Source organism: Myxine glutinosa, chromosome 1, assembly GCF_964187855.1.
Source record: "Myxine glutinosa chromosome 1, kmMyxGlut1.1, whole genome shotgun sequence".
Lineage (NCBI taxonomy): Eukaryota > Metazoa > Chordata > Myxini > Myxiniformes > Myxinidae > Myxine > Myxine glutinosa.
The window spans coordinates 126,283,254-126,302,364 of NC_136261.1; the positions used below are offsets into that span (position 1 = coordinate 126,283,254).

Genomic DNA, 19,111 nt, shown 5'->3' on the forward strand with positions numbered 1-19,111 from the left:
ACTTCGATGATATCGATGGTTTTTATGCAGAGAATTGGGGTATTTTAATACAATTTGGAAGCCCCCTCCTACCGGGAGTGGTGGTATTCAGTGCTCTATGGTACACATTTATACAGAGGATTTATATCCCCTTTTCACACTTCCCCCTCTAAACCCGGGGGCTATGATACTTTTATTATCGCCTGAACCTGAAGCCCTTAAACATTTCCATGTAGACTCAGAGTATAACTACCAGAATTCGACTCATTCTGACCAGTGGTTCAGGAGTGCACATTAGTACAACCTGCTCATAACCAAAAAACATGCTCCCTATGGGAGCAACGAGGAATGGCAACTTTAATTTAGAGGTGTTCATCCCAAACACACACACACACACACACACACACACACACACACACACACACACACACACACACACACACACACACACGCCAAATTATTGTACACCGCTCCTTTCGTATGCCATCTCCAGGCGCTGCATAACGTCATTGCCGGGCACCGAAGGGGGCTCGGCAATGACGCACGCTGAAAGGGAGTACTCAGTTTTCACTCTGGTTGTTTGTTTGTTTGTTGTACACCGCTCCTTTCCTATGCCACCTCCAGGCATTGCAAATCGTCATTGCCGGGCACCGAAGGGGGCTCGGCAGTGACGCACGCTGAAAGAGAGTACTCAGTTTTCACTCTGGTTTCTTGTTTGTTTTCTTGGTTGTCCGGACGATATCTCAGCCATCCTTTGAGCTAGGAAGCTGAAATTTCGGCACAGTAGTGAGCAAGTCCTTTGTCAAATACGGTATTTTTTGTTTTTTGAATAATCAATTAATTGAGGAGTTATTTAATTATTAGCGTTTAATTAAGTACTTATTTAATTAATTAAATTTCATTTCTCTTCTGACCATTATTAACTCAGGCACCTTTTGAGTTAGGAAGCTGATATTTGGACATGCCAATGACCAGGTGATTTGGCTGCAAAGGATATTTTTGATTTATTAATTAATCAATTAATCGATTAATTATTTAATTATTCGATTAATGACAAAAAAAATTTTTTTTTTTAAGTTACAGATTCTGATGAAATAGTGGTAGTTTATGTGTTCTCTGACCAAATTGATTAATAATTTAATTTTTTTATGATTATTATTTATTTATTTTCATTATTAATCATTTATTTATTTTCTTTCTCATTTGGCCAATATCTCAGGCACCTTTTGAGCTGGGAAGCTAATATTTGGACATGAGTGACCAAGTGATGTGGCTATCAAGGATATTTTTGATTTATTGATTAATCATTTCATCTATTAAGTATTTATTGATTAATCGATTAATTATTTATTGAGTAATCAATTAATTATTTAATTTTTTATAAATGACTTATTTAATTAAATTTCTAAAAGATACATCTTCGGATGAAGCACTACTGGTTTAGTTATGCGATTAGCCAATTGATTATGAAAATATTTTGTGATAATCTTTTATTGATTTTAATTATACAATTAATCAATCAATTAGTGTACACCTCTCCCTCCCAATGCAGCCTCAATGAGCTGCACTGCGGTATTGCCGGGCGCCGGAGGCGCCCCGGCAATGCCGCGCTGCAGCATATTTAATTATTTGGCATGGGGCGGTGTACTTTGAATGTATGTGTACTTGTTTTCTTTCTTTCTTGTTTGTGTGTTTGTTTGTTTGTCCGGGCGATATCTCAGCCATCCTTTGAGCTAGGAAGCTGAAATTTCGGCACAATAGTGAGCAAGTCCTTTTTCAAAAACGGTATTGTTTGTTTTTTGATTAATCAATTAATTGATGAGTTATTTAATTATTAGCGATTAATTAAGGACTTATACATTTCCTTTCTCTTCTGGCCATTATCTCAGGCACCTTTTGAGTTCGGAAGCTGATATTTGGACATGCCAATGACCAAGTGATTTGGCTGCAAAGGCTATTTTTGATTTATTGATTAATCAATTAATCGATTAATTATTTAATTATTCGATTAATGACTAATTTTTTTTTGTTTGTTCTTTAGTTGCAGATTCGGATGAAATGGTGGTGGTTTATGTATTCTATTAGTCAATTGATTAACTATTTAATTTTTTCATGATTATTATTTATTTATTTTCATTATTAATCATTTATTTATTTTCTTTCTCATTTGGCCAATACCTCAGACACCTTTAGAGCTCGGAAGCTAATATTTGGACATGAGTGACCAAGTGATGTGGCTATCAAAGATATTTTTGATTTATTGATTAATCATTTAATCAATTAATTATTTATTGACTAATCAATTAATTATTTAATTTTTTATTAATGACTTATTTAATTAAATTTCTAAAAGATACATCTTCGGATGAAGCACTAGTGGTTTAGTTATGCTATTAGCCAATTGATTAAGAAAATAATTTGTGCTAATCTTTTATTGATTTTAATTATACAATTAATCAATCAATTATTGTACACCTCTCCCTCCCAATGCAGTCTCTATGAGCTGCACTGCGGTATTGCCGGGCGCCGGAGGTGCCCTGGCAATGCCGCGCTGTGGGATATTTAATTATTTGGCTTGGGGGCGGTGTACTTTGAATGTATCTGTACTTGTATATATTATTTTTGCAATATTATCAAAGGTTGTGTTTTTATGATTAAGATTTGTTTATTGCTGTTTTTGTTGTTCAATGCCAGTGCTCCAATGCTGGAAGCTGATGATGTTACGAAGCACACTGTGGTGTTGGGAGACCCTGGAGTGAGTGCCAATGGTCTTGCTGTGGACTGGATACACCGGAACATTTACTGGACTGATTCAGTGAAGAAAACATTGGGGGTTGCGAAGTTGGGCAGCTTGCGTCAGAAGACACTCTTCAATTATGGTCTCAGCGAACCGAGTGCAGTTGCTGTGGATCCCCTCAAAGGGTATGAATTTATCCTCTGTTTTTGCTATAAAATTTCTAAAATCCTTGCATAAAAATTCCAGGATTACTTGGAGTGCATTACTTTCACAGGGTTGCTTTAGTTGTTTTCTTCCATATAAATTGTTGGCTCCCCCCACCCCTCTCTCTCCTTGTGCCGTTAGGTTTGTGTACTGGTCAGACTGGGGAGTTAAGGCAAAGATTGAAAAGGCTGGCATGAACGGAAATGGGCGCCGGACTTTGGTCTCTTCAGATATCGAGTGGCCAAATGGCATCACGCTTGGTATGCCATGCCCATCTGTTAAATTCTCCGATAAGTTTGGACCTTGTTCTTGCCATATTAACGTGATGATGCAAAACTAATGAGTTAATTTTTTACCTTTGTTTATGTCTTTTTATGAACTAATTAATAGAACCGAGTGCAAAGTCTGGTGGTGGTTTAATGGATAAAGTGGCTGGCTTAAGATCTTGGAGGTCTTGAATTGAAACCCTGGTTTTCCATAAATTAGACCAGGTGGGTTATCTCAGCCTGTCATCCTTCCAAGCTCGGCAAAATAGGGATGAGCTTGATGGGAAGAACGACCCATTTGAATGTCCTGTGTTTAGAATTGTGCCCCCTTAGCCAATTTTTTTTTTTTTTCCTCACCACATACACCACATTTTCCTCACCTCACCACATTTTTCCTCACCACATACAAGGCTTTCATCCGCAGCTCAATGGAATACTGTTCTCCCCTATGGGCCGGTGCTCCTGCCTCACACCTAGCTCGGCTTCACGCTGTTGACAGGCAATTGTGCCTACATCGGCAGCCCTATGCACCTGACGGCGCAAAAGGAGTAGTTTATTAGCTCACCTGGAATGAAGATCCAGGGAGCTTATGGGATGGTGCATCATCGGTCCGTTAGTCCATAAACACTTGCAACTTCTCTGAAACTACTGATGGGATTGTGACCAAACTTAGCTTAAATGATATTTGGTATGTTGCAACTCAAGTTTGTTCATGGCATTTAAAAAATCGGGGTCTAAGAGGTTCTACCAGGGGTCAAAGTGGGTCCAAGTGTGACCCCCCCCCCCCCCCCCCCCATTCTGAAACCACACAAAATAGGAATTTGCTTTTTTTCTCAGAAATACATTCATTATTTTGATGAAACTTGAGCACAATCTTCACCGGCCGTGATGTACCAATGTTTGTTGACGGTATAGAGTAAATCGGAGTTTAAGGAGGTGTTTGGGGAGTTTGAACCTCTAAAATAAGCATTTGCTCTCTTCTCCGAAACTACACACACGATTTGGATGAAACTTGATCACAACCTTCACCACCCGGTGATGTACCAAAGTTTTTTCATGGGGGATAGTGGGGGGAGGGGAGGTTGGGAGGAGTAGGGCATGGCCCCCAAAATAGGTATATTTCTGTTTGTTTGTTTGTTTAAAGCCTTATGATTACATTATTATGATTCTACATGCTGCCCTGCCTACTAGCAACCATTGAAATTAGTGTTAAATACCATGATACTGTTTAAAATACCTTTAGTCGGTGTAGTATACTGCTTTATTCTACCTGGTGAACGCCCAGGGGTACCGTGAAATGGGGTGAATACGGACAGCAAAGTGAACAGGGACACAAACTGAAAAAAGTTCGGAAACCTTTTTCACTGAAAATTAATAACCATACTGATTTGTTGATATTTGGGTTGAAAGTGTTCTCTTGCTTTTATAAAAAGCAACTTATAGTCCCTATTAACCCCATATATGGGTTAAATAGGAATAAATAGGATTTTTATGGCTGTCCCTATTCACCCCGTTTTACGGGTGAATAGGGACAGTCACTAATACAAAAAAATAATAATCAAGAAATAGGGACAGTTTGGAGAAACCTTTTATCCCATTTTTTTTTCATTGGCACCATGGTTTATATTATGGGTGCATATTATGAGCACCCATCTGAGCTATCAATTTAGCAATAAGTTGGAAACTCAGGATTGTTTCTTGATTATTATTTTTTTGTATTAGTGATTGTCCCTATTCACCCATAAAACGGGGTGAATAGGGACAGCCATAAAAATCCTATTTATTCCTATTTAACCCATATATGGGGTTAATAGGGACTATAAGTTGCTTTTTAAAAAAAACAAGAGAACACTTTCAACCCAAATATCAACAAATCAGTATGGTTATCAATTTTCAGCGAAAAAAGTTTCCGAACTTTTTTTCAGTTTGTGTCCCTATTCACCTTGCTGTCCCTATTCACCCCATTTCACGGTATTGCCCCTATTTTTAAAAATTGTTTTATTCTGTGGAAAAACAGACAAAAACAAACGTATTTCGTGTTTACAGACCTGTTGAACGAGCGCCTCTACTGGGCAGACTCAAAGTTGCACTCACTGTCCAGTGTGGACCTAGATGGTGGGGATCGACGAACTGTGGTACAGTCCTCCAGCCACGTTCAGCACCCCTACGCCATTGCTATTTTCGAGGTAAGATTTAGTTATGTTTGATCCTAAATAGACTCCAGAAAAAAATAATAGACTCATATTGATGAGGGTGGTTCAAATATAACCTGGACCTTTGTTTATAACGGAGCTTGTATGTAACCTTAACAGGTATTCATCACCATATACTGTTCAGCCAGTCATGTAACTTTCAACTTGCTTGATGTTTTCATTGAGCAGACATTTCATAATCATTCTCTGCTCCATCATAGTATTATCTTCAGTAAAATGTATTAAGTCCCCCTGAAAAAATAACCTCCTCTAACCCACCCTCTCCTCCCCATTCTCTCCCCCGTTGAACCCCATTCGTCCCCCGACTCCTGTTCATTTCCCTCCACTTTGTTTTGTCCCGTACCTCCCCATTCTCATGAATACATCGAGGTGTTTATTCACAATCCACACAGAGTAAACGTTTTTCAAAATGACCTCTCACCACTCAGTTGACCCTCAATACACTAGCGTCTGCGTAATATGCTCCGAGACCCTGTCAAGCCCTTTCTTGACTCCCTCAACTCCCTCGTGCTCTTCCACTGAGAATCATTCTCCCCTTGCCCTGCCGGGCACTTAAACAGCTTGACGCAGCTGCAATGTCAACCGTTTCCATGCAAAACAGAAACCGTCCAGGTTTGACTCCCCAAAATAGGAATTTCCATTTTCTTCTGAAACCACACACATGATTTTGATGAAACTTGACCACAACCTTCACCACCCGAGACGTATCAAAGTTTGATCATGGCATTAAGAAAATCGGGCACCAAGTGGATCTATGGGATGGGGAGGGGGGAAGGAATGATCTTTCCTGGGAAAACCACATTTCCAAGCTGGCCTCCAAAGCCAGTCACCGACTGGGCATCCTCCGTCGTGCGAAGTCCTTCCTTGGCACACCTGAGCTCCTCACCACATACAAGGCTTTCATCCGCAGCTCAATGGAATACTGCTCTCCCCTCTGGGCCGGTGCTCCTGCCTCACACCTAGCTCGGCTTCACACGGTTGAAACCAAAGCTTTTAGAATCATTGGAATCTCCCGTGATGAAGCTCATTGTGAGGGCCTTTCACTTCCTCACCGCAGGCAGGTAGGTGCTCTTTCTGTGTTCTACCGACTCCTCTCCGGCATTGCTCCCCCAGCTCTCTCTGTGCTCTGTCCCCCAAATATTCCTGCAGGTCGCACAAGATCTGCCAGCAACCCTCTTATGGTTAAACTCCCAAAATTAAGACTCTGCTCACCTTCACTCCTTCATTCCTCTTTTCTCCCACCTCTGGAACAAATTTCCTTCACTCTCTTCAATCCCACTCCTCCCTCCATGTCTTTAAAACAGATGTTCACCACCATCTCTTATCTTCCCCCATCCAAAACCTTGATCTTTTCTACCCCTGCTAATTTCACCCCAGATCCACTTTTTTGAAATACCAACTTCTTTCCTGGAAGTCCTTGCAGTGTCCTTGCAGTGTCCTTGTGTTTTATACTTCTCCTCCCCTTCCCATGCCTCCTCCCCCCAAGCCCTCCCACAGATCTCCCGATGTCCCTGCTCTCAAATGCTGTATTTGTGCTTCCCCTTCTCTCACCATCTTGTCTACCGCTCCCCTTATTATATGTTTTGTGTGACTTTTAGATATATTTTTTTGTGTGATCAATGTTAGCTCTTTCACGAGCCTCGATCCTGTATACAAAAAAAAGAAAAAAAAAGGTGCCCCCCACAAATAGTATTTGCTTTCTTCTCAGAAACTACACACACAATTTCGATTAAATTTGACCACAATGTTCCGTTCATCATCCGAGATGTACCAACGTTTGTTCGCGGTATAAAAAAAATAAATCGGGGTCTTAGGCGGTCTATGGGGCTGTGCCCTCCAGAATAGGTGTTTGCTTTCTTCTCAGAAACTGCACACACAATTTTGATGAAACTTGATCACAACCTTCATCACCCATGATGTTTGATGACGGCATTAAACAAATTGGGGTCTAAGGAAGTCTACGGGAGGTTTGAGCCTCTCAATGTAGGTATTTGCTCTCTTTACCGAAACTACACACGATTTCAATGAAACTTGACCACAACCTTCATCACCTGTGATGCACCAAAGTTTGTTCATGGCATTATAAAAATCAGGGCCATGGAGGTCTACAAGGGAGGAAAGGTGGGTTGCAACCTTAAATAGGTATTTTTTGTTTGTTTGTCTGAAGCCCTATGACTGTTATTATGATTCTACATGCTGCCCTCTCTTCTTGCGACCATTGAAGTTGGTTTAAAATACCTTTAATCAGTGTAGTATACTGCTTTAGTCTACCAGGTGAGCGCCCAGGGGTATTGCCTCTATTTTTATAACTACACGAATGACAGAAAACTCTTCCATCAAAATACTACTTAACTCGGCCCTTCTAGCTCGGATGAATGATTTACAAATCAATCTCCCCGATTGTTGTGAACACCTGGTATCTCATCGTTGATGTTCACTCCACCTTTCATCTTGGATTCTCAAATGTATGGCGTAATTGGCTTTACAGCATCTGCTACATCAAAATCGCACAATAAGATTCTCCATCAGAAAACACTTCCTCAGATTCACTTCCTGACGTTGACGATTCTGAAACGAGTCCTGCTGACATTTCTTTGCGCAATTCACCGAAACTGTGTGTTGACAATGCACCACGACATGTCTGTCTATTGCAGTATTAAAACAAGAAAAAGAGCAATCGGAGATTGCAAACCATCGCCAGGATGTGTTTTCAGTGGTTTTTAAGGCTTTTGTGTTAAAACAAATATGGCGACCAAACCACGTGACCGATGACGTCATCATTTATTTTTTTGTCCTCTACCTGTTTATGCCGACATGGTGCTCAATAAATTTCATCTTCATTGGATGAAGTTTTGTACTTGTCGAATTATGACATCATAATGGAGGCACCTATGACATCATCATTAACAAATTTTATTCCCCATGGAGTTCTTTAGAATGAGCCATGTCTCAATTTTTTCCTATTCAGCACTTTCAGAGATATAGAGGTGCAAAGTTTTTTGATTTTTCCAAAATGGCGACCGAACCACGTGACCTATGACGTCATAATTATCATTAAAAAATTATACAGGTGGAATTGCATCTATGGTGAAAATTTCCTGTCAATCGGATCAATGGTTTCAGAGAAATTCATATTTATTCTGTGCGGACAAACAGACAGACAAACAAACGGACTCACATGCAATACCCTCTCCTCTGGCGAGGGTAACAATCGTTCCTGGGATGACGTCACATAGATTATGCAATCGCCTGGGGTGCTGTCAATAATATTTCGGCACAGTACCAGCCAGATTTAATTTTTAACTCGACGCCTCAAATAATCATTGAAACGAAAACCATGTGCAGTTCTTGGGATATTACTTACAATTATTTGTAATTTTACCAAAAAAGGTTGTTACACAATTTTCATTGCACTGGACCTTTAAATACAAATGGCCAGTTCCACCTTGTAATTGGCCCTCCTCATAATGTGGGGTTTCTTTTTCTTCAAGCATTTCATTGATAAGCCTGTATGGGCAGTGCAGAGCAGTGTGATTGATGTGGCCGTTTGTGCTTGGTAGGACATGGTCTTCTGGCTCGATGGGCAGAGCGAGGCGATCTTCAAGGCGAACAAGTTTACTGGGCAAGGCGTACAGCCTGTTGTGCAACACTTGAAGAGTGCACAGGACCTGCTGGTGCATCACCAACTGCTCCAGCCTGAAGGTGGGTTTGGATTGACCTACACCTAAAGTTGGTTAGTTTTGTGAAAGGGGTTTTCCAGAAGACAAGACAGGAGTGGAGTGGAGGGAAGGGGGAAGGGGTAGTGGGGCTGTCCAGTAAGTAGAAAATGGCAAACCAGAAACATCAGTATTGTGAGATTTTGGTGCCTTTGTACACATTGGATTTCTGCTTTTTAGGTTATTTCTCTGAAATTTAAGTGCTTGGCTGCCACAATTTTTTTTGAAAAGTATTTCAATTTCAAAAAAATTTCAATTTTTGAAAAGTATTTCATTCAAAAACCTCAGTGGGTCCCAGTGTCCGGCTGTCAGGCCGTACATACATACGTCCGTTAACATTTGACTAAACCGTCTTCTCACAAACTATCCGACAGATTGTGGACCAAATTCGGTATGATGCATCAGGACAGCAATGTCTCATGGGGTTGTGCTCCCCATCTGGATCCACCCATTTTGAAGGGATCAAAGGGGGGTTCCATTCAAATTCAGGTAATTTATTTTTAAAATCTTCTCAGAAACTATGGGGAAATTGCCATCAGTTGTCCCCCACAGAGCTATTTTTTTAATTTTACAACCTATTACTTTTTTTGTGTTATAGTATTTTTGGTTCACGAGTTATCAAACAGAGTGACCACTATATTCGTCATGGGTGTGTTTGTCTGTCTGTCTGTCTGTCTGTCTGTCTGTCCGCAGCATAACTACCCGATGATATCATCCGATCTTGATGAAACTTGGGTGGGAGGTTGATATCATGATCTAGTTGTGTCCTGTCTAGAGTGGGCGTATTGCGCCCATTGTGGGCGGAGCCACGCCGGAAAAAGATGTCTTTTTAGGGGGTAATCGAGTTCAAGCTACATCTTCTCCGAGGGGTTTGGTGGAATCTGTCAGGGGTTTCGGTATTTGGTTAGGCCAATGTCATGTGTCTAGCCCCATGGAGCTCGATTTTTCATTTTCACCCCAAGGTCAAGGTCACAAGGTCACTAAATTTAGAAAAGTTGATTTTTGATGGTTTTATTACATTGTTCACTTCCTGATAGGGTGAAATGTCGTACATTATCTTATATTATCACATACATCATGAAATACAAGTTTTCCAACAAATTTCAGAATCTTCGACCTTTGACCTTTGAAGGTCACAAAGGTCAAATTTTCAAAGTTGTCGGAATCTAACCGAATTTTCGTTATTGTGTAGCTAACTAAACTCATGACTGATTATACATTATTTTCTATCTCATTTCAAGGTCAGTAACCTTCGTTTTGACATTTCCGGGCCAGCACCACACACAATTACGTACAGCTGGCTCTTAAAGGCCTGCGCACGCAGCGCATTGCGGCCCTTTGTAAATAGGCATGTACACCGCATGTCGGGGGCCAACACCTGACACGTGGGCCCCCGAACCCCCAGTCCGGGCCTGTTTCGGTTATAGTCCATCCTTTGTCATTGAATACCGCTCGCTGGTGAACCATCGTCGGCTCCTGGCTTGTCTTTTATTTATTCATTTATTTAGCTTAAACTTGAAATTTTTTAACCAGTGACCATGCATAATGTGAACTTCAAAAAATAGAACTTGCAATACTTGTATGTGTAAAGGAATTTATTTGCCCAATTTGAATGTGCAATGGAATTCATCTTGCTTGACAGGAGGAAATTGAGGCTTTTGATATTGCAAGGTTTGTTTTGGCTCCAGGTGATTGAGCATATGAACCGACATTAGGGCAGTGGAGCAACTCTTGGACACAATTAGCAAAAGAGTGAATCAATAGGAAAAGAGAGAGGGGGAGAGGAAGAAACAATGTAACCTGCAGTGAAGAAGTTTGTGTTGGACAGGGTTAACGGGGATACTAAAGATAGTGGGTAAGAATGGGGAATTATATGAGACAGTGGTGCAACACCTGATTGAAGGCCTGCAGACGAGAGTGGGATAGCACAGTCTTTTTGGAAGACAGTTCCAAATATGGGAGAAGCAAGGAGCAAGAAAAGTTTAGATGTGCAGTAAGCTTAGATTTTGGAAGTGGAACCAGAAGGGATTACTGGAAGAACATGTGCATCCCGTAGTTGTTGGGGAGGTTTGGAGGACTGAAAGCAATATTAGAGCATAGGCAGTATTTTAGAGACCACCGACTTGTTTGTCATGTGAAAGCAACAGAACTTGTGCGCCAGCCTGTTGTCGGAGACTCCAATAATTTCGAGAGCTTTAGATTCCACAGAATCCAAGAGAGACAGATGTGATGCTGGTGTGCTAGCACATAAGGGAGCGCAGGACTGCATTGAGCTATGGAGGAAGGCCGAAAGTTAAGTAGTTTTGATTTTTCAATGAGACTTCAAATGACAGTGTATACCTAGTCTGTGACAGGCTTTGGAGGCCAGATTTGCCATATGATCATCCCCAGGAGAGATTCCATAAGTTCAGCAGATTGAACCTCTTCCTCTGACAAACAATGCGAGTCGATAGAATAGATAAAAATTACCATAATTGTGGTTGATCTGTCTTAAGTAAGAGGAGAAAGTGATGTTTCAGGCCTTCCCTTTTGCTGGAGCAAAAGAGGCCTTTCCCCCAATTTATGTTGTTGTGTTGTTATTACCCTCGCCAGAGGAGAGGGTATTGCATTTGAGTCCGTTTGTTTGTCTGTTTGTCCACATAGAATAAATATGATTTTTCTCTGCAACCGTTGGTCCGATTGACAGGAAATTTTCTCCATAGGTGCAACTCCACCTGTAGAATTGTTTTTCATGATAATTATGACGTCATAGGTCACGAGGTTCGGCCGCCATCTTGGATAAACCGAAAAACTTTGCACCTCTATATCTCCGAAAGCGCTGAAAAGAAAAAATTGAGACATTGCTCATTTTAAAGAACTCTCCATGGGGAATAAAATGTCTATGATGATGTCATAGGTTCCTCCATTATGACGTCATAATTCTAAAAGTACAAAACCTCATCCGATCAAGATGAAATTTCTTGAGCATGATCTAGGAATAAATTAGTTTAGAAAAAAAATTAATGATGACGTCATCGGTCACGTGGTTCGATCGCCATATTTGTTTTCACACAAAAGCCTTAAACGACTGAAAATACATCCTGGCGAGGGTTTGCAATCTCTGATTGCTCTTTTTCCTGTTATTGTTGTAGTTAAATACAATTTGACATACTTGGAGTCTTTAAACATTAATGTCGGTCTTATGAAGAAATCCTCCCCTTTCCAGGCACAGATTGGTGTTCAAATGCTGGGTTGGCGAATGGTGGCTGTGAGTTCCTTTGCTTGCCAGCTCCACAGATCACAGCCCGATCGGCTAAGTACACCTGCGTTTGTCCTGATGGTGCACAGTTGCACATTGACGGCCTACGCTGCCAGCCAGGACCTGTCTCTTCATTCCAGTGTGAGAATGTCACCATTTTTTGTGGCACTGGCCCCAACTATTGAATTTGCTATCTTTAAATCACATCACCAACAGAGTTCAAACTGCTTTGTAGCCATCATGACATTTGTCTTCCATTCCATTCTGCAGTGCCAAATTCTCTTGAATCTCCAAGCCACAAGGAGCGAATCGCAATCCAAACGAGTACACACAGCCATATCGCTGACTTCCAACATCCGACCCAGCAGGGTAAGAATTAAGACAAAAATCCTCGCTTTTCACCATGTTATTGACCCAAATATCTGGCCATGTGTGAGCGGAAGAAGGTAGAGGGCCATCATTGTAAAATGAATTTAACTTTATTAAAGCTGTAAGCTTCAAAGTTGGAAGCTGCTGTGTAACATTTAATTTTTTGGGTGGGTTTCTTCTATTTGCAGTACAAGTCGCTACATCACAAGCTTCTGCGCACTCTGGAACAACGATTCTGTCCGTTTTGCTTCCAATCGGTGAGATAACTGAGAGGTTTGAGGTGTTTTGACTTGGGCATGTCTGTTTTATATATATATCTTTTTATTTATATATGTATATATATTTTTATAAATGTACATTTATATATATATATATATATATATATTCTTTTTTTTTTGTATACAAGATCGAGGCTCGTGAAAGAGCTAACATTAATCACACAAAAAGTCAAACCGACACACAAAACACAAAATAAGGGGAGCGGCAGAGAAGATGGGGAGGGAGGGGGAATGACACAAACACAACATTTGAGAGCAGGGACATCGGGAGAAATGTGGGAGGGGGAGGGATTTGGGGGAGGTGGGAGAGGTATAAAACATGAACACTGCAAGGACTTCCAGGAAAGAAGTTGGAATTTCAAAAAAAAATGTATCTGGGGTGAATTAGCGGGGGTAGAAAAGATCAAGGTTTTGGATGGGGGAAGATAAGAGATGGTGGTGAACAGCTGTTTTAAAGACCTGGATGGAGGAGTGGGATTGAAGGGAGTGGGGGAGTTTGTTCCAGAGGCGGGAGAAAAGGGGAATGAAAGAGTGAAGGTGAGCAGAGAGCCTAGATTTTGGCAGTTTAACCATAAGAGGGTTGCAGGCAGATCTTGTGCGACCTGAAGGAATATTGGGGGGACAGAGCACAGAGGGAGCTGGGGGAGCAAGGCCGGAGAGGAGTCGGTAGAAGACAGAAAGACCACTAACCTGCCTGCGGTGAGTGAGTGAAAGGCCCTCGGAGTTAACTTCATCGCAGGAGATTCCAATGATTCTGAAAGCTTTGGTTTCAACAGCGTGAAGCCGAGCTAGGTGTGAGGCAGGAGCACCAGCCCAGAGGGGGGAACAGTATTCCATTGAGCTGCGGATGAAAGCCTTGTATGTGGTGAGGAGCTCAGGTGTGCCAAGGAAGGACTTCGCACGATGGAGGATGCCCAGTCGGCGACTGGCTTTGGAGGCCAGCTTGGAAATGTGGTTTTCCCAAGATAGATCATGGGAGATAGTGAGACCCAAAAGCTTGAGCGACAGAACTTCTTGGAGAGGATTGTTGAGAAAGTAGATGGGAGGGTTTTCCAGTCGGTCCTTTCGGAGAGACATTGTAAGAGTGTGAGATTTGTCAGGATTGAAAGACATGTTCCACTTGTTTGACCAGTCTGTGATTTTTTCCAGGTCTGCAGAGAGCGAGGAGGCTGCAGACTGTCGATCTGAGGGATGAGGAATGGAGCGGCAGATAGTGGAGTCATCAGCAAAGAGATAGAGAGGATTTTCCAGAGAGTCGGAGAGATCATTGATGAAGACCAGAAATAGCACAGGGCCCAGAACACTACCTTGGGGAACTCCAGCCAGAACAGGAAGGGGAGATGAGAGAAATCCATTCAGGGCCACACGTTGCCTTTGACCATAGAGGAAGTCCGCAAGCCATGAGTGGAGATTTCCATGGATATCATAGGAGGATAGTTTGGTGAGCAGAGCTGGGTGCCAGACCGTATCGAAGGCACGTGATATGTCAAGTGAGACAGCTCTGATTTCCTGTTTGGCATTGAGGACCTCCATCCATTGTTGAGACAGCAGAAGCAACATGTCCAGAGTAGAATGACCTGGTCTGAATCCAAATTGATGATCAGAGATCAAGCCATTGGAGAAGAGGAAGGATTTGATATCCGAAGCAATGATGGATTCCATGACTTTGCTGATTAATTGGAAGCAGGCTGATTGAGGTCTGTAGTTGCAAGGATCTGTTTTTGCACCTTTTTTGTGTAAAGCGGTAATGTTTGCTGATTTCCAAGATGCTGGCAGATGACCTTGAGCAAAAGAGAGGGTGAAAAGAACAGAGAGAGGGTGAGATAGAGCGGCAGAGCAGGATTTTAGGACCCGTGGGCTGATGCCGTCTGGTCCAGTTGCAGAATCAGAGTCGAGGTTTGACAAAAACTTATCCACCTTGTCAGGAGAGAAGGACACAGAGTCCAGGAGCAGTTGGGTTCGACTGGGAAAGGTGGGAACAGAGAGAGATGGGTTTGGGACACAGGATTTTGAGGCAAACACAGAGTTGAGGCATTCGGCTTTGTCACGTGTGGTGTCAACTGTGTAGCCATTTGAGGTAAGGGAGGGGATGGAGGGAGAACAAACATCAGAAACGGATTTGACCAGACGCCACCAGGATTTGGAGGAAGGAGACAGGTTTGAGAGTTCAATCTTGAGTGTGGAGAGATAGTGCTTCCTGGCACTCCTGAGGGTAGACACACGCTTGTTCCGAGCTTGGTGGAAGGAACTGAGATTGCCTTCAGTTGGATTTGCCTTCCAAGAGGCAAAGGCAAGTTGTTTCAGGGCAACTGCCTCACCACAAGATTCAGTGTACCATGGACGGGAGGAAGGGTAAGACAACTGAAGACGAGATGGGATAAATCTGTGCATGAGAGAGAGAGCAGTTTGCTTTGGAAGAATTCCCAGGAAGAATTTATGTCAGAGGCAGTAGAGATGGGAGACCAGTCCAGATGATTGATGGCTGCTTGCAGACCGTGTCAGTCGGCCTGAGTGAAATGCCAGACACGTCGACGCTGAGGAGGTTCTCTGAGAATGGCCAGAGAGATGTCCACTTTAACAAGCACATGATCAGAAGAACCGATTGGAGCAGAAGAAGAGCAGCAGACATTTGCAGAGAAGTTAGTCATAACTAGAGTCCCTGTATATAGAGAGTTGTGTCAACTCAAATTTGGACGCCATTTTGTGTCTAAGTGTGTCGGATTAGATATACATGTACATTCGCGATATGGGGTGATATATTCTAAACCTGCTAAAAAAAAATTTACTACACATATTTAGTCTTATTATTACATACAGGTGATATTTGTTTTGTCAAAAACTCAGCTATTGCCGTGAAAAAGAGCTGTGTGGTGATATTAAAAGTGGTATGGCAATGCATATTACAAGCCAACACTGCATATAAGAGCTAACATTATAAGTAAGACAAACCAATGCTGTCGTTCTCTGAATTTTAATAACTTTTAGAAAGGAGTGTGGGCATATCCAATATTTTTTAAAGGGTGCCGAGAGCAATTCCGGTGTAGGACTTCCAGCCGACATATAGTCTAACACACTTAAAACAAATTCTGTACGTGGTATTGCCATATTTCTATAGTGTACAACTTTAGTTTTATCGACATTTATATTCAATTTCCATTGTAATGATTTAACAAGCTGCAAGTCAGCTTCTGTCTCTGACATAAGGAAAACGTCATCGGCATCTAGTAAGATTGAAACGTTCATTTATTACTACACCCTTGCCCAGAACTCTGATGGATATTGCCTGATCGATTAATATGTTTCATAGCTGGCAATGGATTCCTCAATTGATCGTTCAGTTTTTTATTTTTCTCCTCCAATCAGCAGCCGTTCTTCAATAGAATCACTAGTATCTTGGCCCTCTTGTGTATCAGTGTCCATAGGTTCACTCTCAGCTACAAAAGAGCACATATACAATTAATGGCCAACTGGAAAATTGGTATGTACAATTGCTCAGTATTCTGTAGATAAATGTAATCGGGAAAGATAATTTTATACTTAACGTTAAATATAACACAATTTTTTTACAATTTAATTTTGCAAAATATTTAGAATAATGTAAAAAGAAAATGGCAACAGGAAGATAGTCATCATAATCTGAACGTACAATTATAGTTCAAAGAGCTATACAAATATAGACAAGCACATGCCTGTCATTTTGTAATCGTTTAAAATATGTCATTGATTGAACATGTCCTGCCATGATTTTGTAATAAATAAAACAATTCTTACATTGAGATTCATTTGAGGAGTCAATACGTTCATGAGTGGAGTAGGTGTGGTCGGACAAGTTTGGTAGATGTAGTCTCTCAGTTCTGGACGGTCCACGCTTCTTGGGGGAGTTGCGCAGCTTCACGGGTTTCCGGTAGCTAAATATTGTTGGAACTGCAGAGCACTTCGACCTCTTTTTGTCATCAGCTCGCCCCCTCTCAAACTGATTCACATCGAAATGTTCCTGCAATCATACAATGAGTGTCCTTGATGTATTTATTTATTGAAATTTTTATTCTAACACAACACAGTTTAATTTTAATGAGCTGTCATGTACTAGTACTTCCACAACAGAAAATCACATGGACAATCTTCCGGAAGATGGCCAGACAAATCGCTAGCTCTATCGACCACATGTATATTGATATCAAACAGGGATAACAGCTTTTGAAAGTTGAGCCAGTTTTAAATGTGGGTACACAAATACACCTGTTTTACTGCATTAATCACCTAGAAATATTGTATGTTTTGGGAACGATAGCTGTCACCAGGTTAAATATATAGGGATTGTCCAATGTGCAAAATCTTCCATCACTACAATTTGGACATAAATCCCGGGGTGGGAAATATTTGAGCAAATATGCCACAAGACGCATGAGCACTGTACAAAGCAAACAATAACTCGTCAAATTTTGGACGTATGGATGGCTGCACAACCCGCAAAAAAATTGAGCAGGTCCCCCCCTAAAATTGCTTTTATGATTGCCGATTAGGCTAAAGATTTTAAACCAAAAAAAATAACTTGCCTCGGAATAAGTTTTGAATGGACGGACAGACAACTGAAAACAAAACGGACCATGGGTTTCCCACCCCTATAAAATCAAAATTAATTCCCTCTGAAAAAGTACAGTGACATTGCCCGCAGACTACCCAACCGCAGACCAGGCAATGTCACTGTACCGGGACATTTCATCAATCAATGACAATATGCGGTCCGCTAGGACTACCCGAAAAAAATTGAGCAGGGTTCTTCCCACGGAAATGCATTTTTGGTCAGCTCCTTGAAGATTATAAACAAACACAAATCACTTCCCTTTAAAAGGGTTTTCAACGGACAGACAACCAAAAAAAAACCGAGCAGATAGAATTGCTTTTGAACATCGATCATCAAGCGGCGTGGGCCTACCTGGCAGAGTCTCGAGGAGTCGATCGCTTTCCAGCTCTTTCGTCTGACTTTCGCTTCCCAAATTTGTCTTCTGACTTTATCACTTGGAAATCTATACATCTTATATTTCCCAGATTGGTTTGAACAACCAAAAGCAGAACAACCAGTCATTTTGTTTGGCAATAAACAACATTCCCGTACCAAGCTGACGTTCACGCACGGTGAAGTTAGACACAAAATGGCGCCACGAAATCACGTGACCAGAAATCTCGGGTCAGCGCATGGCGCAACTCTCTTTATACAGGGACTCTAGTCATAACCAAGTCCAGAAGAGAAGATACTCCATTGACTGAGATCCGGTTCGGGAAATTGACAGATTGTGTCAGTCCCAGTGAGTAGCAGAAGTCCTTTGCTGAGGTGACATGGCTGGTGAGAGAGGAACCCACACCCAGCCAGCTGGCATGATGACAGTTGAAGTCGCCACATATGAGGAAGAGAGAGTTTGGATGAGTTGATAGAAGTTGGTCCATGTTGTCCGACAGCGAAATGTAAATGGAGTCACTGTTTGGAGGACGGTACAGTACACATATGAACAAAAGGTGGGAGCGGAGAGGAAGCCTTAGCCAGAGGTACTCCTGGGGGTGGAGTGGAGTGACGGCAGTGCAAGGAGAGTGAGGAAGAGAGTTTTTGATAAAGATAGCCGCCCCACCACCAGGATTTATATATATACATTTATTTATTTGTGTATACAAGATCGAGGCTTGTGAAAGAGCTAACATTAATCACAAAAAGTCAAACTGACACATAAAACATAAGATAAAGGGAGCGGTAGACGATGGGGAGAGAGGGAAGCACACAAGCACAACATTTGAGAGCAGGGACATCGGGAGATCTGTGGGAGGGAGAGGGCTTGGGGAGAGGAGGCATGGGAGGGGGTGGGAGAGGTGGGAAAGGTCTTCATTGTTGTTGCGTAATAAGATGTCTCCTCCACTGTATTCCCAGCGTTGCTAACCATGCTGGCATTCGGTGCTTTGCTGTTCTGGCGGAACTGGCGCCGGCGTAACCGCAAGAGCATCAACTTTGTGAACCCGGTGTATCGTAAGACCACTGCTGAAGATGAGCTTTCGATCGGTACAGGAGCATATCCAAAGAATATCTATAAACCAGTAAGTCTCAGCTTAGCTCGGGTTCCTTGT

The 19,111-nt window shown here is 41.8% G+C and overlaps 1 protein-coding gene across 1 annotated transcript in view; it reads left to right on the top strand.

The window, feature by feature from the left end:
• LOC137413882 (very low-density lipoprotein receptor) overlaps window positions 1-19,111 on the top strand; it is a 39,685-nt gene that overhangs the window by 16,830 nt on the left and 3,744 nt on the right. The window contains exons 11-18 of the mRNA XM_068099322.2: window positions 2,674-2,901; window positions 3,062-3,180; window positions 5,233-5,372; window positions 8,960-9,101; window positions 12,321-12,494; window positions 12,624-12,722; window positions 12,911-12,979; window positions 18,918-19,081. Coding sequence (XP_067955423.1) covers window positions 2,674-2,901; window positions 3,062-3,180; window positions 5,233-5,372; window positions 8,960-9,101; window positions 12,321-12,494; window positions 12,624-12,722; window positions 12,911-12,979; window positions 18,918-19,081 — 1,135 coding nt within the window. The remainder of the gene's footprint in view (window positions 1-2,673; window positions 2,902-3,061; window positions 3,181-5,232; window positions 5,373-8,959; window positions 9,102-12,320; window positions 12,495-12,623; window positions 12,723-12,910; window positions 12,980-18,917; window positions 19,082-19,111) is intronic.